Source organism: Enoplosus armatus, chromosome 5, assembly GCF_043641665.1.
Source record: "Enoplosus armatus isolate fEnoArm2 chromosome 5, fEnoArm2.hap1, whole genome shotgun sequence".
NCBI lineage: Eukaryota > Metazoa > Chordata > Actinopteri > Centrarchiformes > Enoplosidae > Enoplosus > Enoplosus armatus.
Window position 1 is genome coordinate 24912047 of NC_092184.1, and position 19319 is coordinate 24931365.

At 46.1% G+C, this 19319-nt stretch overlaps 1 protein-coding gene across 1 annotated transcript; it reads right to left on the reverse strand.

The window, feature by feature from the left end:
• Positions 1–868: 868 nt before the first annotated feature.
• Positions 869–16032, reverse strand: chrd (chordin). The gene is made up of 21 exons (XM_070905921.1): positions 15891–16032; positions 13809–13912; positions 13490–13616; positions 11531–11683; positions 11274–11391; positions 10887–10974; positions 9668–9809; positions 9251–9388; positions 9019–9101; positions 7134–7281; positions 5812–5918; positions 5073–5352; positions 4707–4948; positions 4511–4624; positions 3400–3591; positions 3200–3293; positions 2950–3006; positions 2655–2758; positions 2135–2398; positions 1160–1253; positions 869–933 (listed from the first exon to the last, which is right to left on the reverse strand). The coding sequence occupies exons 1-21, from the start codon at positions 16030–16032 to the stop codon at positions 869–871; spliced, it is 2856 nt and encodes a 951-aa protein (XP_070762022.1).
• Between the last annotated feature and the right edge of the window lie 3287 nt (positions 16033–19319).

A 19319-nucleotide genomic window follows, 5' to 3' on the forward strand; every position in this document is an offset into this window, starting at 1 on the left:
AAAATATTACTTAATTCGAAACAGAAATAGGAACAACCAAAGCAGAGAAGCGATGAGATGGACAGGAGGTGAAGGCAAAGCTCGTGTTTGTTTAAGTGTCCCGCTGAAATAACAGAAATAACAACCGGCCGAGCCGCTGCGAGCTTCTCTCCCAGCGAAGCAGCGCCGATCCACGACATCCACCGGCAGCCGATGAGGAACAACACTTTTTCCAGTTTTTCCACTGTGTTTCCTTTTCATTTATTTATTTTTTTTTACAGTTTTTGAACCTTGTCTTGCCACCCAGGAAGTTTACTGTGTTTCTGTATTGCTGATTAGTCGTTTTCTTTACTGGTAAAAAACCCCACACTCACAGACATTCACACAGATTTAAGCAACACTTGAGATCCACAGTAGTTACGGCTGTACTTCAGAAAGAAGCCCTGTCAACGAAACACATCTCGCACACTCTTTCCAAAAGCTTGCCACTCAAAACGAAGGTGGATCAGCGGCAAAGGAATCCTGTTCGACAGCTGTTATATTTCTACATATATACTTTTTGTCCTGTTGAGCCGTTTTGAAAAAGAAATTCCAGCCAAAATGGGAGGCAGGGAGCAGAAGGCAGCAGGTTTGTAAAGTCTGGTTGGTCCTCTTCGTAGCTTCGTCCCTTCACTTATCGAGTCTTTTGGGGAAATTTCTGTTATTCCTTCCTCTCTGCTCTTCTCTGTTCATTACAATCCTGAAGCTGATAACAGGGGTGGTGTGAGGCGAGGAGGGAGGGGGGGGTGTGTGTGGGGAAAAGGCCCAGTGTGCAGCTCTGGGTCCAGGTCCATCAGGGGTTAAATGGGTAGAAGGTGTGTGTGTGTGTGTGTGTGTGGGTCCCCACAGGTCAGTGTCTCCAGGTTCGGCTTTTGTCTGGAGCTTTCATCATCAGGTCGTCTTCCTCTTTGGAATCTACGGAGAACAGAAACATCTAGTTAGGACCCGAGCGGTAGCATCTTTGTGTTACGTTTCACTGAGGTTTGATGCTGACGCTGTGAAATATGAGACTTTTTTCAAAACTCTGAAGCAGCGTTTGAGTCACCGTAAGACGGTAAAACTCCTCACTTCACGGCAGCTCCTGAAGGCAGGGACCTCCATCGTGTCGGAGGTAAGGTATGTGTGTGTGTTCATTGCTCACCAAGGCATTCAGGACAGCATGCGCCCTCCCTGCGGGTGATGTTGGAGCAGGTCAGTACTGGACACTGTTTCCTCTGACACTTAGTCACACCATGCTGTGGAGAATAAGAGAGGAACATGGAGGGTTGGTGAAGGGAGGCAGAAATGTAGATGCACAGGTCAAACAGGATGAGAGATGAGGTGATACTGAACACGTCTTGTGTTTTTCATTTTATTAAACCTGCAATCATTGATGTTTTGGCCACTTGGGGGCATCACAACAAGCTGAAAATAGCAACAAGTTGCCTATTTACACACCCAGCAGAGAATTAGCAACATTAGCATTCGTGTTTCAGAGTGATGAATGTTTTAGCTCCACCAACTCCTGAGAAAAGCTCTTTAGCTGCCGAATGCTCCACTCTGTTCACCAGCTTGTTTCTAACTGTGTCTGGTGCTGAGCTGGTAATATTTTAGGCTTTTTCACTGGGAAAATCTGCCTGCTCCATCTGGAAACTGTCCATGCGAGCGGTGAGTGAACCAAACCAGTAAAGTTTGGGGCTGTAAAACCAAAGCAGTGAGCTGAAAGATGCTAAAACGCTCCGTAGGGCTGAGAGGAACTGCAGAGCCTGGTGATGACTCTTTTCTTTGGCACATTGATCATATAAACATATTGATTACAGCAGTTTTCAATTTTAATTGGATAAAGTAAGTGCAACACATAACGTTCTGGCTTCAGAGCCTCCTCATCAGAGCACTTTATTGTGTTTAAAGGATTTAGCCTGACCTCTCTGTGAACTGTGATTCATCATTTAGTACCGTAACGTGAAGATTGTTTTTCAGCACGCTACTCCAAAACATAACTTCAGTTGAATGAATCATTTTTATGAGCTACCTTCACGTCATTATCACCACTAACTTCACTTATATTTCAGTAAAATTTCAGCAACGTAACAATATTTGCACTTGAGTTGCATTTCCTGGCAGCCACGGTACTTACATCACACCAGCAGTTGATGCATTTCATCTCCCCCACCAGCGGCACCCAGGGATGCCAGTTGTCGCTGTTCTGGTAATAGTTCTTGCCAAACTTGCAGTGCCTCGGGCCATCAGCTTGCATCATGTCGCTGTGCTCCAGGCCTGCAGGAGTCCTCTCCTCCTCTGGACACTCCTTACAGCAGTCGGAGGGATTGCGTCTCACGGGGTGACTGCAGGTCAGCACCGGACACGTCACCTTCTCACAGTGTACTTCCCCTGAAGATCCCTGCGGATATAACGTAGCATACTCAGCAGGTTAGCAGCCATTTTCTTCCCTAGCACAAATTGCAGCTGACTTATTGCTTTTTTCCACACATAAATAGTTGCAAAGTCTGAACATTCTCCAAAGTTGAACTGGTGAGAAATGTATTAATGCCTCAGTTTCTTTGGAGTCTCATACAAGATAAATGATCCATTACGGGATTCTGGAAAGTAAATCCAGCCAGATGTGTGTGGGTTTATTGATATATTGGCATATTTACCTTGCAAGTGCAGACAGCACATTTAATGTAGCCAAAGGGAGGCACAAAGGGATGCCATGTGGTTCCTGGGGCATGCATCTTCTGGTCTCCTTCAAAGTAACAGCCTGAGAGAGAGGAAAGAGGAGAAACAAGGTTACTGAGGACCGTCAGCAAGAAAATATCTGAATGACTCAGAGTTCAATTTTAACTGTAGGCAGAAATTCAAGGAAAGAAATACAGTATGGAGACACTGGGAAAGAAAAGACACAAAACGAGAGAAAAAGAGATGGAGGGAGGCCGAAGAGGGAGCACCTACCCTCAGGATGTTCATCCACCCTCTCTGGAGCTTTCATGTCCTTGGGCTCCTTCCTCTCTGAACAGGAAAAAGGAAATGGAGACATAAAAACAGAATTAGTTTTCAACTTTATGCTCGGTGTGGGGAGCACTTTGGGGATTCACCCAAAAGAATAAAACCACAACCACACAACCAGGGACCCAGATCAGCATAAACATGATATTACATACATTTATATGCTTCATGCACAACCAAAATCTGTCTATCTCACCATCACAGATGGGGCAACACTTGTCTTCAGGCTGAATGGTCCGGGAGCAGGTCAACACTGGGCAGATGACTGGATCACAGATCACAGTTCGCTTCTACAGAACAAAAGGCAGAAAGATGACGAGGAGCACGCTTTAACGTTTTAGTGCCACGACATGCCTCCTTGTTGATGAACAATCTTTTAACAGACGCTTTCCGTACCTGGCAGCTGCAGGAGAAACACTTGTCGTAGTTGGGAGTCCAGCGGGAGCCGTGAGCGTGGTGCTGGTTCTCAAAGAAGCAGGTATGGGGGTCTTTCTTCAGCTCCTCTGGGTCCTTCACGAAGAGGTCGTCAAACTCTGCGTCCTCCACCTCCCCCGTCGTCCCGAACTCGCAGTTGTTTGGCACGTGGACCTGAAGAGAGGAAAAGGGATATGTGGAGGGCATGAAAGGAAAATAAGTACAGCACAAAGGAGGTGGAGGTGGGAGACGGTGGTTAGGACAGAGATTTGTTGGCCACACCTGACTCCAGGCTGGTGTCAAGCTGACTTGTTAATTGTTCCTAAATGGAGTGTTTCCGCGTTCCCAAGCAGATGGCTGTTTATGTGTTGAACCTGTTTGCTATTAAACAACTGGACCCTGCTGTTGTGTGTGTGTGTGTGTGTGTGTGTGTGTGTGTGTGTGTGTGTGTGGCATCCCTTTCTTTGTAAGTACCTGGCAGCCTGAAAGAACTCATCAACCACTACACCTGCAAGGCTGCAAATATGTTTTGTGGGCGACTGTGGCCTGTTTCTGAAGCCCAGTAAAACTTTTACTTTTCAACAAAGTCTCTCCGGGCAGACAGCACCTGCCTGTGAAAGTGTGTGTTTGTGTGGGCTAGTGAGCGCTAAGTGAGCAGTAAAGGAGGCCCCCAGGACGCTACCACTCACTCTTCTTCCTTCTGTCATCTAATCACATATCCTACTTTGTCTACTCTGTTTTTCAATGATATGAGTTTTAGTTAAAAACATATATTTAATTGATGCATATTTTTTTGACATGGTCCTTTCTGTTCTTTTCTTTTTAGAGGTTTTTCTGACTGAAGCAACATTAACATTCAGTTCCAGGTTGGAAATGTCTAATAAAGCCTCAAAACCTCAAAATTAATACAATTTTAGAAGCCAAAGTCTGAGCACAAACTGGTGGATGAGCTGGCACTGTGTTATTTTCCTGCATTGAAGCAGAGGCTGAACTCCCCAAGCCTGAGAGAAAATCCCGACTTCAAACTGCTTCAAACTGAATAATGAATAAAAAAACAGCAGATATGAATGTAAAGTAGCGTTTCTTTACGTACCCGTCCTCGTATTTCTCCTCGGGGGTTCATCTTGGTGCTGACCTGGATGAAGGCTGTTCCCTGGTCCAGGTGTTGCAGTAATTCAACACTGATGTCCTTTAACACTCCCTGAGCCTAGAGGAGAGGAGAGTGTGCTTGAGTATGTTTCTGTATTTTCTGTGTGTGCACATTTGTGTGTGTGTGTCCACTGACGTACCTGTGAGCCGTAGAAGCCGGTCAGCAGCCTCTTGTGAGTGGTGCTGCTGTCATCCATTTCTCCGATCTCAGCCAGTCCGTGGAGGTGGGCGTTCACCGTGAGGTCGTCGGCCTTGCTGAGGCCCGCAACGACGATCTCATAGTGCAGGTGACACTGTTTGTCCACGGACACCCAGGCGTGGCCGGAGGCGCCGGTTCTTACTGGTGGAGACACAAAGTGGCCGGCCAGAGGAGTGGGCAAGTCTGGAAGAAGGGAGAACGGTTCAGTAAAGGACTTGTACAGTACTTTTAGAAAGCAATTCCACGTATTTTCATGAATTTTATGAGCACCACTGCCACTCCCTTCGCTGCTTCCATTGATCCCTACCATGCCTGGGTGCCTCCAGGCCACTGTAGAGCAGGGCCTTGATCTGCCCCCTCAGCTCCCCCTCCTGGCTGTGTGCCGTGGCCACGTTGATGAACAGCTCGTTCTGCAGCAGCATGTGGATGTGCCGGGCCTCCAGGCGACTCCAGCTGCCCTGCGCCTGGCCCGTGGCCTTGTTGTACTCCGGCGTCAGGTCATACAGCACAGAGCGCTTGTTCCGCCGCCGCGGCTTCAACTCAATAGTGAGGCCGACAAAGTCACTGGTGAGACCGGCGACCTGGACCTGGAGGACGGGGGTGAGGGAGAAATGGTTATAGTCCCCTTATTGTCACTTCACTGGCTGTTGTTGATGTTTGAGCTGTTGTGTATGTGCAGAGTCTGACAGTACAGCGCTGTTTTTCAGCCAGTGAATGATTTTAATGTGTTCTGGCCTGGTGTATTATTGTTTAGTCAGTAGAATCCCAACAGTCCATAATACTAGTGACATTCAGCTTGACATGGGATGTTGATTTCTTACCCCTCTGATCCAGTTTACACAAACATTTCAACTTTGTCAATTAGGACGGGTACGACCCAAAACACAACAACATGTGACAATAGCAGGGCAAGTTGAGGCTTTGCAGCTTTTACTTTTACTATAATCAACCACATCTAAAAGATGTAAGAACCAAAGAGGACATTCGTTTAATTGTGTAATGCTGTAAATGTCAACGACTGTCCCTCGTAGTGGACAAATCCATACCTGGTAGTCCAGTGTGCCATTATCGTGGAGGTTGAAGATAGCGGATCCCATGCCTCCTGTCTTCCCTGGGGTCAGTGCGTCACCGCTGGACATCACACTCTGAATAGCTGCACCAGACAAAGAGACAGATTTATGTCAGAAATCCACTTCAGCGCACATTCCTGCACAAATGACTTATCTAAAACCATCACTTTTCCCCTCGGAGTTTCCCTCCCTTAAACCGTAGTAGAGCCTGACAGCCTGCGAGATGAGGCAATGATTTCTGTCATGTTCAAATTTGCTGGTTGATTCAAGGAGGGAGAGGAAGGGGAGGGGGGCTTTACATTCCCCCACGTTCTGCAACTGCACACACATAGAAGCCACATAGCCGTAATGGCTTCCCTTCACCAAGAAAGAGTCATTGAAGGGACACATTCAATTGAACCACTAATCAGGAGGCGTGTCTGCTCGTGTAATTGTGTGTGTGTGACCTTTGGCCAAAAACATACATGTTGTTGCACACTCTGGTGCACACACACACACACACACACACACAGAAAAAAACCCACCCAAGGTTAAGCCTTAGAATGAGGTAACGCTTGTTGAATGCAGCGGGCTTAAAAAGATTGAGCTGAGAGGACGGGAGGGAATGAGTAACAGAGGAGGACGAGAAAAGTGCAGAGGAACATTTTTGAAAATGACATGAAAAAAAGAGAGAGGAGAACTGACGGCAAAGAGAGAGAGAGAGAGAGAGGGAGAGAGAGAGAGAGGGAAAGGAGAGTGCTGGGTTTGAATTCTTCACACATAACGTCAAGCTGTTAATCACAGCCCTGGAACACCAGCATGGAGAGTCAGGTCCAGCAGACTGTGACCTTGGCAGCACCACTGAGTGTCGGTGTGTAAAACTTGGACTAAATAGAAAACATCTTTATGCGTATTTGCGTCTGCTCGTGTGTCTTTGCGTGTGTTAGACAATGAAAGCATCTTTCAAAGAGCTGGACGCTTGATGCGCGAGGTTCGTGTTCGAGTGTGCTTTAACGGTTTCAGACGATCCTAAAAACTCTGTGTCTCTCTCACACGTACAAGGCAGACAGTCCTGGGGGGCCACCAAGTCAAACAGAAGGTCTATAAACATGGTTTTCCCCCCAGCGATAAGACTTGAAAGGATGGAGACAGAGAGAAAGAAGTATTTATAGGGGAGAATGACAAAAACAGCCACAGATGGAGGAGCACAAATCAACTACGACGCATAAAAACACATTCTCAGCTCCCTCTGAGCTTGTTGCCACCTCGCTGGAATAATGAGTTCTGTTTTCAAAGGTGTTTGATTGATTGACTCTTACTGTCACAAGATTTCCTGCCGGTGATGAAGCCAGAGATCTGTCGGGGATCCTGACCCTCCGTCGCCACGGCGATCTCCAGCTGACCACGAGATAACCAGAAGAGCTCGCGGCTGTTCAGGTCTGTCAGCACCTCCGCAAAGTCTGGATCCTGCACAGATTGAAGGCGGTTGCTATGTGTGGTTCATCACGTGGGTAAACATAAAACCATATTCCATTGTAAACAAATGCCTTTTCAATGCCAGAATTGAAAACGTCACGTTACAATGTCACAGTAAGATCCTGTTGACATGATGTTAGTACAACACTGACATGTTACCAGAGTAACCAAACCGCAACTTACTGAGACGAAAGACAGACTGGTGGCGTGTTGGCAACTAAAATGAACTTATCCCTTTCAGTTTATACTAAACAAAGATCAGATAAGCGCAGAGAGCAAAGCTGATCCCAGGACAGTAAAATCTCCTCAAGATAAGATGAATTCAGCTATTAAGGACACCAACAGTTACATTACTTAAAAACACACGATTTTAAATCAGCCCACTCACAAGCGCACACTTAAACCCATGGGCAAAAACATGGCTTGCATTGTTTCATACTGAGTGAAGTTTAATTTCAAGCAGGCAGGCCGGACTCCAGGAAGACTGGGGGGGGGGGGGGGGGGGGGCGGCGTCGGGAGGTTGAGAAATGTTAGATTAATAGGACAGATGTACGAGCGTGTTGAAGAAATGTTACTTTTATGACCTCAGGGCCTCAGTTCAATATAAATATACATGTACCATAAATCCACACAGCGAAGAGCCAAAACAGGGGAGGGGCTGGACGGAGGGAAGGTGACTTATAATGGGGAAATTGAACGGATAGAATAATGAGGGGAAGTAAGGTGCAAAAGGGTACCTTGGGGTCTTGTGTAAATCAGGCAGAGCAATAACACTGTCAGGATTACTGGTCCAATAAAAGTGACTTCACACATTTCAAAATCAGATGTGTTTGCTTGTCCATGGAAAAATAAAGTGATGTACACTGTGTTGTTCAAATGCCTCTGTTACTCAGCAAGACTTGAAATGAGTCAGCGGTTTTGGGTTTCGGCATGTAGCTCGAGGACTCTTTGAGGGGTCATGTGGCAGTTGCTGAGCTCAAACTTTTCACATATTTTTCACGGACGGCCTCTCTCACCGCTAGGCCCGAAAGAGGCGCATCGGCCCTTCACGCAATTCCTGGCAGAATTCAAAACAGACCCGCCTTTCATCACTCCTCCCTCCCTCCCTCCTTCCCTCCCTCCCTCCATCCATCTCAGCCCACAGACCACTAACCACTGACATGTGTGAGGAGTGTGTACGCAGTCCATCCTTCTCTACCTCCCCAGTCCCTCCTGTCTTCCCTCTGTCTCTCATCCCTCGCTCACATCTGCCTCCTGCAAAAGCTCCTCTCCCACACTTTCTCTCCCCTCTTGTTTTCCCCCAACTCTTCCTCTCTACATCCATTTTTCTTATCATGTCTCGGGGATGTTAGCTGTGATCCGAGCGGCGGCGGCGGCGACAACAGCGCTAGGATGTGGTGACCAAACCACATCCGTCTCCGAGGAGGAGGGGTGGGGGTGGAACCAGGAGTGTGAGTGTGTAGCTGTGTCATATGTTCCTAACCGACAACAACACTGCTCCTCCTCCAGTCACCTCTTAATTCCCCGTCTGTCCCAGATAACACATCTCCCTAAAACCTCCCACTCACTTCATGGTGAATATTGGATTTTTCCGCAGTCAAAGGATCTTCAAACATGAAGATCTGGTACAAAATATTGGCCAAACCACAGCTTTTACCGTCTGCATCAGCCATGAAAAAGCCCACTCCAAAACCCGTAGACCATGTGTTAATGTGTGTTATTACTCACGTGAGAGGTGATGTTGGCTCGGATCTCTCGCAGGATGTGTTGGCGGTACACAAGCTGGACTCGGATGGGCACCAAAAGGGGCTCTGAGGAAAGAGAGAGACCGTTTTCTCATGAATGTCACCCCTTCAACAGTGGCCCCCAGATTTAGGAAGATTGAAGCACTGAGACGAAACCAGTAGAAACTTTAACCGGCTTTGTTTAACCTGCAGTTTCGCTCTGTCTGGCTTCTCACCTTTGTCTTTGTGTTTGACGAGGCCTTGAAGGATGAGGATGAAGTGGAGGTTGTTCTCTGTGTCACTCAGCGTCAACATGGCAACGCCTCCCATGCCTGAATTCTCCTCCTCCGACGTCAGCGTCGAACTGAACGTCTCTGTACACAAGACACAAGCACATTACCGCATTGAGTATCTGCATTCTCTTACAGGCTTTCTATACAAATACTTCTCTGTAAACAAAGCCCACACTTTCTAGCTACATTAATCCACACAAGGCTTTTTGAGATTACTCAAGAGCATATACAATTCCACTGCTTTGTAAATATTGAGTTTATTGTGTACTACAGCACAAAGACAAAGGCGTACACATGTCCAAAGGAACATTACAAAACAAAATAATGACCCATCAGAATGCTTTAATATCCCACACGCACCAGCAAACAGCGCCCGGTGTTTGATGATCTTCCCCTCCACTTCTTCCCGTCGGCTCGTCGATGTGGTCATGCTGATGCGCATCTGCTCAGACTGCAGCTGTCGCATTAGAGGCTTCGCCAGGTTCTTCCACACTCCACAGATCTACACACACACACACACACACACACGGAGGCAGGTAAAATAAAGTACATCGTACATGGATATAAACATGTATTCATATATCTCTCACTCATCAAAAAGACACACACACAGACAACACACGTGTAACACGCATGAGGCATCAAACGCAACGTAGAGCCTGTTAGCTGTCACCACTATCAGCAATATAAAGAGATAAACTGAATATAGATAGTCACATCTACACATCTGCTAAATACATCCGACCCACCGTGATGACTCTCAACCCCAGGCTGCAAACATTCAACATAAAACCACCACTTCTCCCTGAGAGCGGAGGGAAGAAATGTGGCAGTGTGCCGGCACCTCATAACTTTAAGTTCAGGGGTAATCTCCATTTTAATTAGCGGTACTCTCTGTCCCCCTGCAAGGCAGTGATGTAACATGTGAAAAATTCTCTATCTGAAAGTTTTGCTCCAGCAAAACTCCCTCATCCCTCCCCTTCTTCCTTTTTTTTTGTGCTTGAGTGTTTTCTCTAAGGTCCTCCGCTGCTTGACACTGACATTTATCTAAAAATAATAATAGGCCAATTTCTGGGACCTGTATTTAGGGGGCTCCTGCCTCACCGAACAGAGTGTTGGGATCTGAGATGGAATGAGGAGATGTGTGTGTCTTGGCAGGAAATGATGTGGAGTGATTGAGACAAACCTTAGGGAGTATGTGGACATGCACGCTTGGGTACTACTGTTACACCAACATATGGGTTTACTGATGTATCAGGATAATATTGGCCTCAGTGTTGTACACCTCTGACCTGATGGTGGTTTCTCCCTGATGTACCTTTTGAGTGAGTGAGTGAGTGTATGTTGATGTTTACTGCAATCAGGCTGAGTTTGTGATGTTTAGAAAGAGGCAACGAAGCAGAAAGGAGGTGTCACTGTGTGTGTGTTTATAGTTTATTATTGCAGAGTGAGTTATGGGGGGAAAAGTCAGAGTTTGAGCCTCGAGTCATGGAGTGAGAGCATCCATCATACCAACACTTCATCTCTCTCAGGAAACACACAGACACACAGAAGGATTTCTATTTATGTGATGTCTTACCATGTCCGACTGTCCCTTGGGGACTCTGTACTCAAAAGCAGTGGTCCCATCTGAATCCAGGAAGATTATTTTACTGGGGCGGCCCATTCTGAAAAGAAAGGGAAAATGAATGTATAGGATATTATCCACTGTATTTGCATATACATAACTCAGTTTTGCTCAGTTCTTAATGCTGACTGCTGCGATATATTTATATCTGCTACTCTAAATACTTGTCATATAACAAGTTGTCTGGGAAACACAGGAGAGGAGGTGGAAAAGGGGGAAGGACGAGCGGCGATGCTACTGAGGCTGAACAGAAAAAGACGAAAGCCGCCACCACCTTCAGAGACCAAAGCTCCAAGAAAGGAGGAAGATGTTTCAGCTGTGACACGCTGTGTGTTTTACCTCTGGTATGTGATGGAGAAGGCCAGGCTAGTTCTGGTCAGAGAGAAGCGAGCTCTGGCAACACCGCTGGAGCTGGGCAGCCATGAGTCCGTCACTCCCGTCAGCACCGCTACAAAGTCTGCAGAGGAGAGGTGCCATGATAAGCATTCCTGTTGTTTTTATTACCCGGTGTGTGTGTGTATGTTTGCATGCATGCATGCATTACACTGTGTGTTTTAGTGTAAGTGTGTTGGTGGTCTGTCCGTCTGCCGACTCACCAGTGCGGCTCTCCCCGGGGCCCACCTCCTCAGAGCTCAGGTAGGATCTGTCGTTGTAAGATTTGTGGAGGTCGTCCTCCTTCTCTTTTCCCTTCTCATGGAAATACTCAAAGCTGTCCAGCACAGAGTCTGTCTGTTTCTTGTCATCGTCACCTGTAGAAGGAACAAAAAACCCCAAAAAACAGTTAAAAAGTTAATAAAAAAAGAGAAAGAGGAATCTTATTTGACTATTAGCAGCGGTTGTATTCTGGTTTCTAATAAAGACGTTCAGTGTCTGCCTTTGAAACTGTTTCAGTATGTGGCAAGATAAACCAAGCGAACCCAAACATTTCAAAACACATTCTGCTATATCGCTCTCAAAGTCTGGTGCACAGATGAGACTAAAGCACCGACCGTCCTTCTTTTTTCACTCTGATTCTGTTTTGAGTGGAGACGACGAGTGTGAATGAGCGGCCGTAAGGAGGAATGGTGACAAACGGAGGTTGAGGAAGACAGGTAGATATTAGAGAGGAGAGAGCAGAGGCGGGAAGAAGGAAAGATTTAGAGGACGGCGGACACGGAGTCTGATGCAGTGCTGAAGGTTACAGCGCGTTCTTCGTGTCTTCCTCACTTCCTCTCTTTCTCTCTCTCGGCCAGGGGTAACTAACTCAGGGTAGCCTCTTGCAGCTGAGGAGCTCAAGGAGAATTGGGAGTGACACTGGCGTGCGATCCCAACAATGACCCGCTGTTCCACACAAACTGCTGTGCGTCTTGATGTAATGTGCAGACCTCACTGCTTTGCACACACACACACACACACACACATGCGCAAACACACACACAGTAACACACGCTTGTTCAGCCAAACACAGCCCCACTGACATGATCTGAAGAAAGAAAGCAACACGCTGCCTCTTAGTCACCTAAACTTTATTCCTCCAAGGCAGTTTTCTGAGGACCTCGGCTGGACTGTCTGCTTTCTTTCTTGGTGTCTGATTCACACACACACACACACACACACACACACACACACCACCCACAAATCTTAAATCTCATCATTCCTCTCTCACTCCGTCACTCCTCTGCTCCACTGGGCATGCTCAAGGGCTTCTGGGTAGTGTCACTCTCACTTCTCCCCACTTAGCAATACTGTATCCTCAGGTGCACCAGTCATTACACACACATATATAAACACACACACACACACACACACACACACACACACACACACCATTTTCCATCACTTAAACAAACATACTAGCTGCTTTGGTGCCAAAGCGAAGACAAACACACTCAACCTTTTCCTTAAAACTTGACCACAACACACACACACACACAGTCCTGAGCCTGTCCAATTCTTGACACACACACACACACACACACACACACACACACACACACAGCACAGTGTTGCCCACACAGTGCTTTACCTTTACTTTCCATTCCATTACCAGACGCACAGCATAGAAAAACAGCCAATCTGCTGAATAACAGCACAGCATGAAGACCCACCCTGTATTGTGTGTGTGTGTGCGTGTGTGTTGTGTGTGTGTGTGTGTGTGTGTGTGTGTTGTGTGAGTGTGTGTAAAGTGGCAATGTGTGAACAAGGCTAAATAGATGGGTAGTACTTTGGGCTGTGGCTGGTTAGAGAAAATGTCCATTTGATGCGGCTGAATGGAAAATCAATTGACCTGCTCATCTGCTCATTGTATCTAACAGCTGTTCTGAAGACAGACCAGTTGACCTCTGGTGGGGGGGGGGGCAGAAGAAAGGAAAAGAACTGGGAACAGAATAGAGAGGGAGGGTGGGACGAATCAAACAAAGAATAAACAGCTGAGAGCAAATCATTTTCTGTTAATGCGTCTTGCTTGTTTTCTCAGCTGACTACTTCCTGCATTTAGGACACGCTACAATTAGACAGCTTCAGATCTGAAAACCTGAGGGCAGCATGTGATGAGGTTGGGGTCAGCAGATGATTACCTTTAGGGCAGGTCTTACAGCAGTGCCCTGGCAGCAGGACAGGATCATCACAGTCTGGGTCCGGACAGTCCTGCTTGATGTTCTTACAGTTCACTTTCCCAAACACCTTGCCACGACGGCTCTTTTGCTGCCAGAGAGAAACACCAGAGAAACAGACACATCAGTCGCTCTGCAAATCCCACCTGAAAACACACAGTCTGAAGAAGTCTGCCTTTCTGGGGCAACGGTTGATGACAAATTCATCTGGAGGTGGAGCTGGTTCGACCTGCTGCTGCACAGATACAGAGCGAGAGAGAAGTCACACGGAGGCTAAACTTACAGGTTCGCAGTAGCACTGGACGCAGTGCATGACGCCGAAGGGCTCCCCCAGATCTGGGTGCCATGTGTCCTCCAGAGAATAGAATCGACCTCCGAATGAGCATCCTGTAACACAAACACTGCTGATTATACATTCAGTCTTTCCCAACCAGAGGCAGTCTCGATCACAAACTAAATCGTTATGATTACGTATGAACTTTGCCGTTTTTAAATTGCGCTAGAATTAACACAGGAAACTTTAGTTGGCTTACATAAAGTTCTTGATATGTAAGAGCACCCAATTTTCAGATTTAAGAACAAATAAATCTTGCGTAGCTCACTGCCCAGGCATGTTGGAGACAACTGAAACTCCCTGGATGCCTCATGAGTTTTGGGACTCAGCCTTGCATCCTGTCTCATCTAAATGATCCATGAGCAGGCATGGGAGGCATTCAATTTTCCACCAGAGGATTATCAGAGATTCCCAGAACTACACATAATGTGGGCCAAGCCTTGTTTTAAAATAAGTTCGTCTGGAGTCATTTTGAAGGCCCGCTGTAAATGTTACATAAGCAAATAAGCAAAAGGAGGTAAGAAATACTTTGAAGTGCACCCAGTTTACAGTAAACTCACCCTAAAACACACCATATATACATACATTTTAAAAGGACTATCAATATGCATGTCGTGTACATAGTCTTGTTACAATGACTGTGAGGCTACAGGGGCTGCCAATCATGTAGAAACTGAAGCCCTTTTTTACCCCCAAAGATAAAGAAGGGTTACAGTTCCTCACTCAATGTGGATGTGAACACCCTCCAACACCCTGAGAGATGTTGTAATATATAAGGACTGCACTGTATACTGACGTTACGGGAGATAAAAATAGCTTTTAGAGGTATTATTACTATACTAAAATCATAATTGAGTGTTAGTCACGCTGTGTTACTGCAGGAATATTACAGTGATTTTGTGGTGAGCGCGCACACACACACACACACGCACGCACACGCACACTAAACGTGATGTCACCCCTCGCCAACTCCACTGGAGCTGATGGCTTTCGCTGCTCGCTGCTACCAACCTGGTTCACATTATTCTTTCATTAAAGTGACAACACACTTAAACAGTCCAGTCCAGTTAAAGGGAGCCAAGCTGTGAGCCGCTCGCTTCGCCTGCCACTTCTTCCTCTGCTGAAATAAATCATCGCAGAGGAGCCAATGCTTGTAATGGAAAGTCGATTGATTACAGTTTCCAACATTGAATTACACGTCGAGGCGGTGGTTAACGTGGAGTTCCCACAGTTTTGAACTCCAGAGTAGTTACCTTAGAGAAACCGCAATGGGCTTTGTACGTAGGGGCTTTCACACATGAATCAAATGGCATCCACTGCGGTTATGACTCAGATGTTTGCCGCTAGTTTACACATGAAGCAACCCAGACATGGAAATTCACGAAGTGTGTAGCGACTACAGTGGGAGAAGTTATGGAGGCAGTTTTTTAACTATAACTTCAAATGCTGATGTTGTGTGTTCATATTTTGAAAAGCTAGTTGGGCCATTTCACCTTCGCGTGCAGCTTCAGCAGGCTGCTGAACTCAGGTCATAACCTGGTCCCGGTAGGCGCACGCAGCACAACACCCCAAACTTCAGGCGAAAATCTTGCAATTTAAAGGTTTCTCTTTTTTCCCCAGCCAAAAAAAGCTCAGCTGGTAACAGTAAAGTGTGCTCACTGCTATTCGGCATAATTTAAATATCAAATTACCGCATTAATTTAAAAACAAATCCGGACTTTTAAAGGGTTACTTTGCTCGCTGCTGCCCCCTCGGCGTGTCGGGTCAAAAACATTCGAGGGCTAACTAGTCTTCAAAATGAATGCTGCTTGTTGTATTGGGTGCCGAATTGACGACTGGCTCCGTTTAACTCATTAAAAATGTCTTGTCACTTTACAGTCACATAGACCCAACTTGCCCAAAACTGGTCTCATTAAAAATGACACATTTTGAACGGAGTTCTGCGACTGTCTTGTGCTCGTTCTATTGACTACCTCACACAATAGCACCGTTAAACATGTGGAACTACAGGACACGCGTCGCTTTTCTTACCTGACACGCCTTTGGAGGGCAGCGGCTCTCTCTCTGACTGGATGGGCAGAGCGGGAGACTTCAGCCGCGAGGCCGCTCCGGTGTGCAGCCACGCGCAGCTGAGTACGCACAGCAAGGAGCGGAGCGCGCGGGGAAGCAGCATCCCAAACGTCCCTCTCGGTCTGTCTGTCCGCAGAGTGTTTCCCTCCAGCCCTCCTACTAAAGCGACTTATCACACACCCTGGCAGAAACACAAGAGTCCTCCTTACATCCAGGTTGGCATCAGTTTGAAAGTCTTCTGTTTCAGTCAGGAGGAGGTTTTCCGAAGACAGGACAGCGACTGTTCCGTGTGTCTTTCCTCAGTACCAACAGCCTCCTCAGAGTCCCGTCCCTCTCTGTTTTATAGCCTGCTTCCCTGACAGCTTGAAGCAGCCACCGGCCGGGAGGAGGAGGAGGAGGAGGGGGTGGAGGAGGGGGGGTGATGGAAAGGGAAATTGACGCCCCTATCAATTCACTAACGCTTCAGATATGGAAATGAGCCCGCGTCTGGTTCATTCTGTACCAAAACTTTTGCAACACCAAAGAAAATGATACTGACGAGCTTCATAAATGTTATTAGTGAAATGAATGAAGGACGATAGAGACACAGAGACACAGAAGACACAGAAGACACACCAAAGAGCATTTTATGCTAGAAAGTTTCATTTGGGACTCGACCTGTGGTGACCTGGTTTTTGTTTCCAGGCCAGCTGTGTCAGCTAATCTCTTGGTTTGCTTGTCTTATTGAGTTTATTGATCATTTAAGTACTGAGAGGTTATTATTATTATTATTATTTTGGTGGTGGTGGTTGTGGTCGTTGGTACCAAATGCTCCCTTATTGATGACACTGATGAGGGAGAACTGCATCAGCGCTCCTGTGGAGAGAGAGCGAGAGTGTGAACGTCCACATCACGTACAGTAAGGAATGTGTAAGTGTCTGCTGCTGTGGTCGGCTGCACCCTCTATTTTTTCAAGTGTGTTTGGAGCTGAGACCTAAGTGACTTAACAGAAACAAATGAAAATAGTTGGAATACCTCGAGGCAACCCGCTTCAATTTGTCCTGGCCCTCTGCAAACCCCTGTCCTCTTTCAGACCTTGAACTGTTTCTTTTGGCTTCACTAAAAGTCTACCTGGACAGCTTAAAATCCTGTTCATTTTGACCTAGTTGAATCCCCCCCCCCCCCCCCCCCCCCACACACACATACACATGGATAGGTGCCAAAAGCTATTTAACCTCAAATCTTTTAAAACTTACTGTGGCCAGGGTGGACCTTCACAACATCAACAACAAGTGAAATTTATTAGGGCCTATTTAGATCTGGGAAACGTTCCCATCAAACGAAACAGAGCAGTTGAGCAACAGTCCAGCTCCTCATAGTGGTCCCTTGGGGGCCAGAACAAACGCTCTGTGGTTCAAGTTTACATTACTGTAGTGCTGCTCATGGGTGATTTATTTCAGAAGGTCAGCAAAGGTCAGGCTTATTATAATGCTGAGATGTTTGGAATAAAGCAGTGATTGATTGGGGATTTGTGATATAATAAAATGTAATGATTATGATAATGTTTCCATGATGCCTGGATATGTTGTCCTGTTTAACCCCATTGCCCTCACTGTTTAAAATAAAGCCTTTAATGGGAACAAACGAACATTTTATTCTCACTCTAAAGTCTCCAGACACTCTGAGAACCACTGAGGGACAGCTACGCTATATATATATATATATATATATATATATATATATATATATATATATAGGCCTACTCCATTTCCTTTCCTTTAAATGTTTCTATGGTCTGCTTGGTGCACACACAGGCCACTAAGACCCTAAACTCCGTGTCTTTATACTAAAACGTCGCGTAAAGAGGTGCTAAATCTAATCGGTTTTGTGCCAAAAGTACAGGCCGAGGTGCGAGCGCAAGGTGTTATTTTTATGCATGTGTCACATTATGTGGCCTGTGGGAGCCACTTCCATCCGGGTGTGTAGATTCGCGCGCCCCCCCCGCCCCCCCCCAGCAGCAATGGGAATCGATGATGGCCTGTTTACACTTCATCACAGGGTGATAAGCGACACTTTTCTTCTGCGCTGCACACGGTGATTCATTAAGCAGACTGGATGGTAAATTGTCTATTGGAGCTAAGACAGCCCAGTACACTTGGGTCTGTAGTCGCAGCTGGAATAATGACGGCCGCGTTTTTGTGTATTGGAGGCGTCCAGCGCATGTTTAGTGACGGACTCTCTGGGAGGACTCCAAGCTGTGTTTCATTGTAAGACAGTTTATAAAAAAGTAAGTGATGATACAAGATCCTTCCTGCACATGAGGCCTCTATTCAACCCATCCTATTCCTCTGTCAGTCATAAGGCACCTACTCTGCTCCAAGCGATATGTTATTTTGGTGAAAATGGACTCTGGGAATGGCAGGAAAACGTGCAATTCTTAAAGGTGTGTGCCGAATCCAAGATTAAACCTAAAGGATTTGGAGAAAACGTTTTACGTATTGGCGTCGTGCAGTTTTACGTTTTCTCACTATCAAACAACATAAATGTCCGATTTCCGAATGAAGTTCGCACTTTTCAGTTCCACAAGGACAAAATGTATGGAATATAGGCCAGAGATGAAGCTGCATTTAAAAAAAACAAACATTTACATATTATTGAGCATGTTTTACATTTATATAGTACTGAATATAACCTGTTGAAGACAGAGACAATTATTTTGTGATGCATATGATTGATTGGTTGAAACGATCCTTTGGGTCCTCAGAGCCCTGGACTCCACCAAGCTGTAGGACTTCAATTTATAGTCATATCATTTTCAGTCTTTTATTAATTACAGATGCTTCATCTTTTACATTCATCTCGAATTGATCCCTATAAATTTCGCTGTTTTTGTTTTAAGCCAGGAGAAGTGTGTGTGTGTGTGTGGGGGGGGGGGGGGTAAGAAAAAAGAAGAGAGTATAAACTCTGAAGTCACTCTTAAATGCCAAAACATTACAGCCCCCTCCCCCACAAAAAAACCCCAAAACAAAACAAAAAAAATCGATTAACCATGCACGGCGCTTTATGACTGAAAAATAAGAGGACTCAATTAGAAGCAGACGCAATTTTCCTTTTTTATATCGCTCAGCAGTCCGGGAACCTCCCAGAGGAGAACGCAATAACCCGATATGAAACTCCGCTGGCATGGAAGAAACATGGAGCAACAGATTTTTACAGACCCAAATGTGACATCATTAAAAGGACATTATCGAAATTTGCTTTCATGCATGCATATGGTGTGTGTGTGTGTGTGTGTGTGTGTGTGTGTGTGTGTGTGTGTGTGGGGGAGAGAGAGGTATCGGCTGTAAATCATCCATAATGGCATAATGGTGCAGCTGGATGGATACACACATGGGATACTTCACTCTCCAT

Excerpts from the sequence above, each read along its gene's own strand:
- chrd (XM_070905921.1), bottom strand. The coding sequence starts at position 16,032 with ATGCTGCTTCCCCGCGCGCTCCGCTCCTTGCTGTGCGTACTCAGCTGC. Across the intron at positions 4,949-5,072 it reads CCTGGAGGCACCCAGGCATG|ACTTGCCCACTCCTCTGGCC; the intron begins GTAGGGATCAAT and ends CCCTTCTTCCAG. Across the intron at positions 1,254-2,134 it reads GCATCAACTGCTGGTGTGAT|CATGGTGTGACTAAGTGTCA; the intron begins GTAAGTACCGTG and ends TATTCTCCACAG.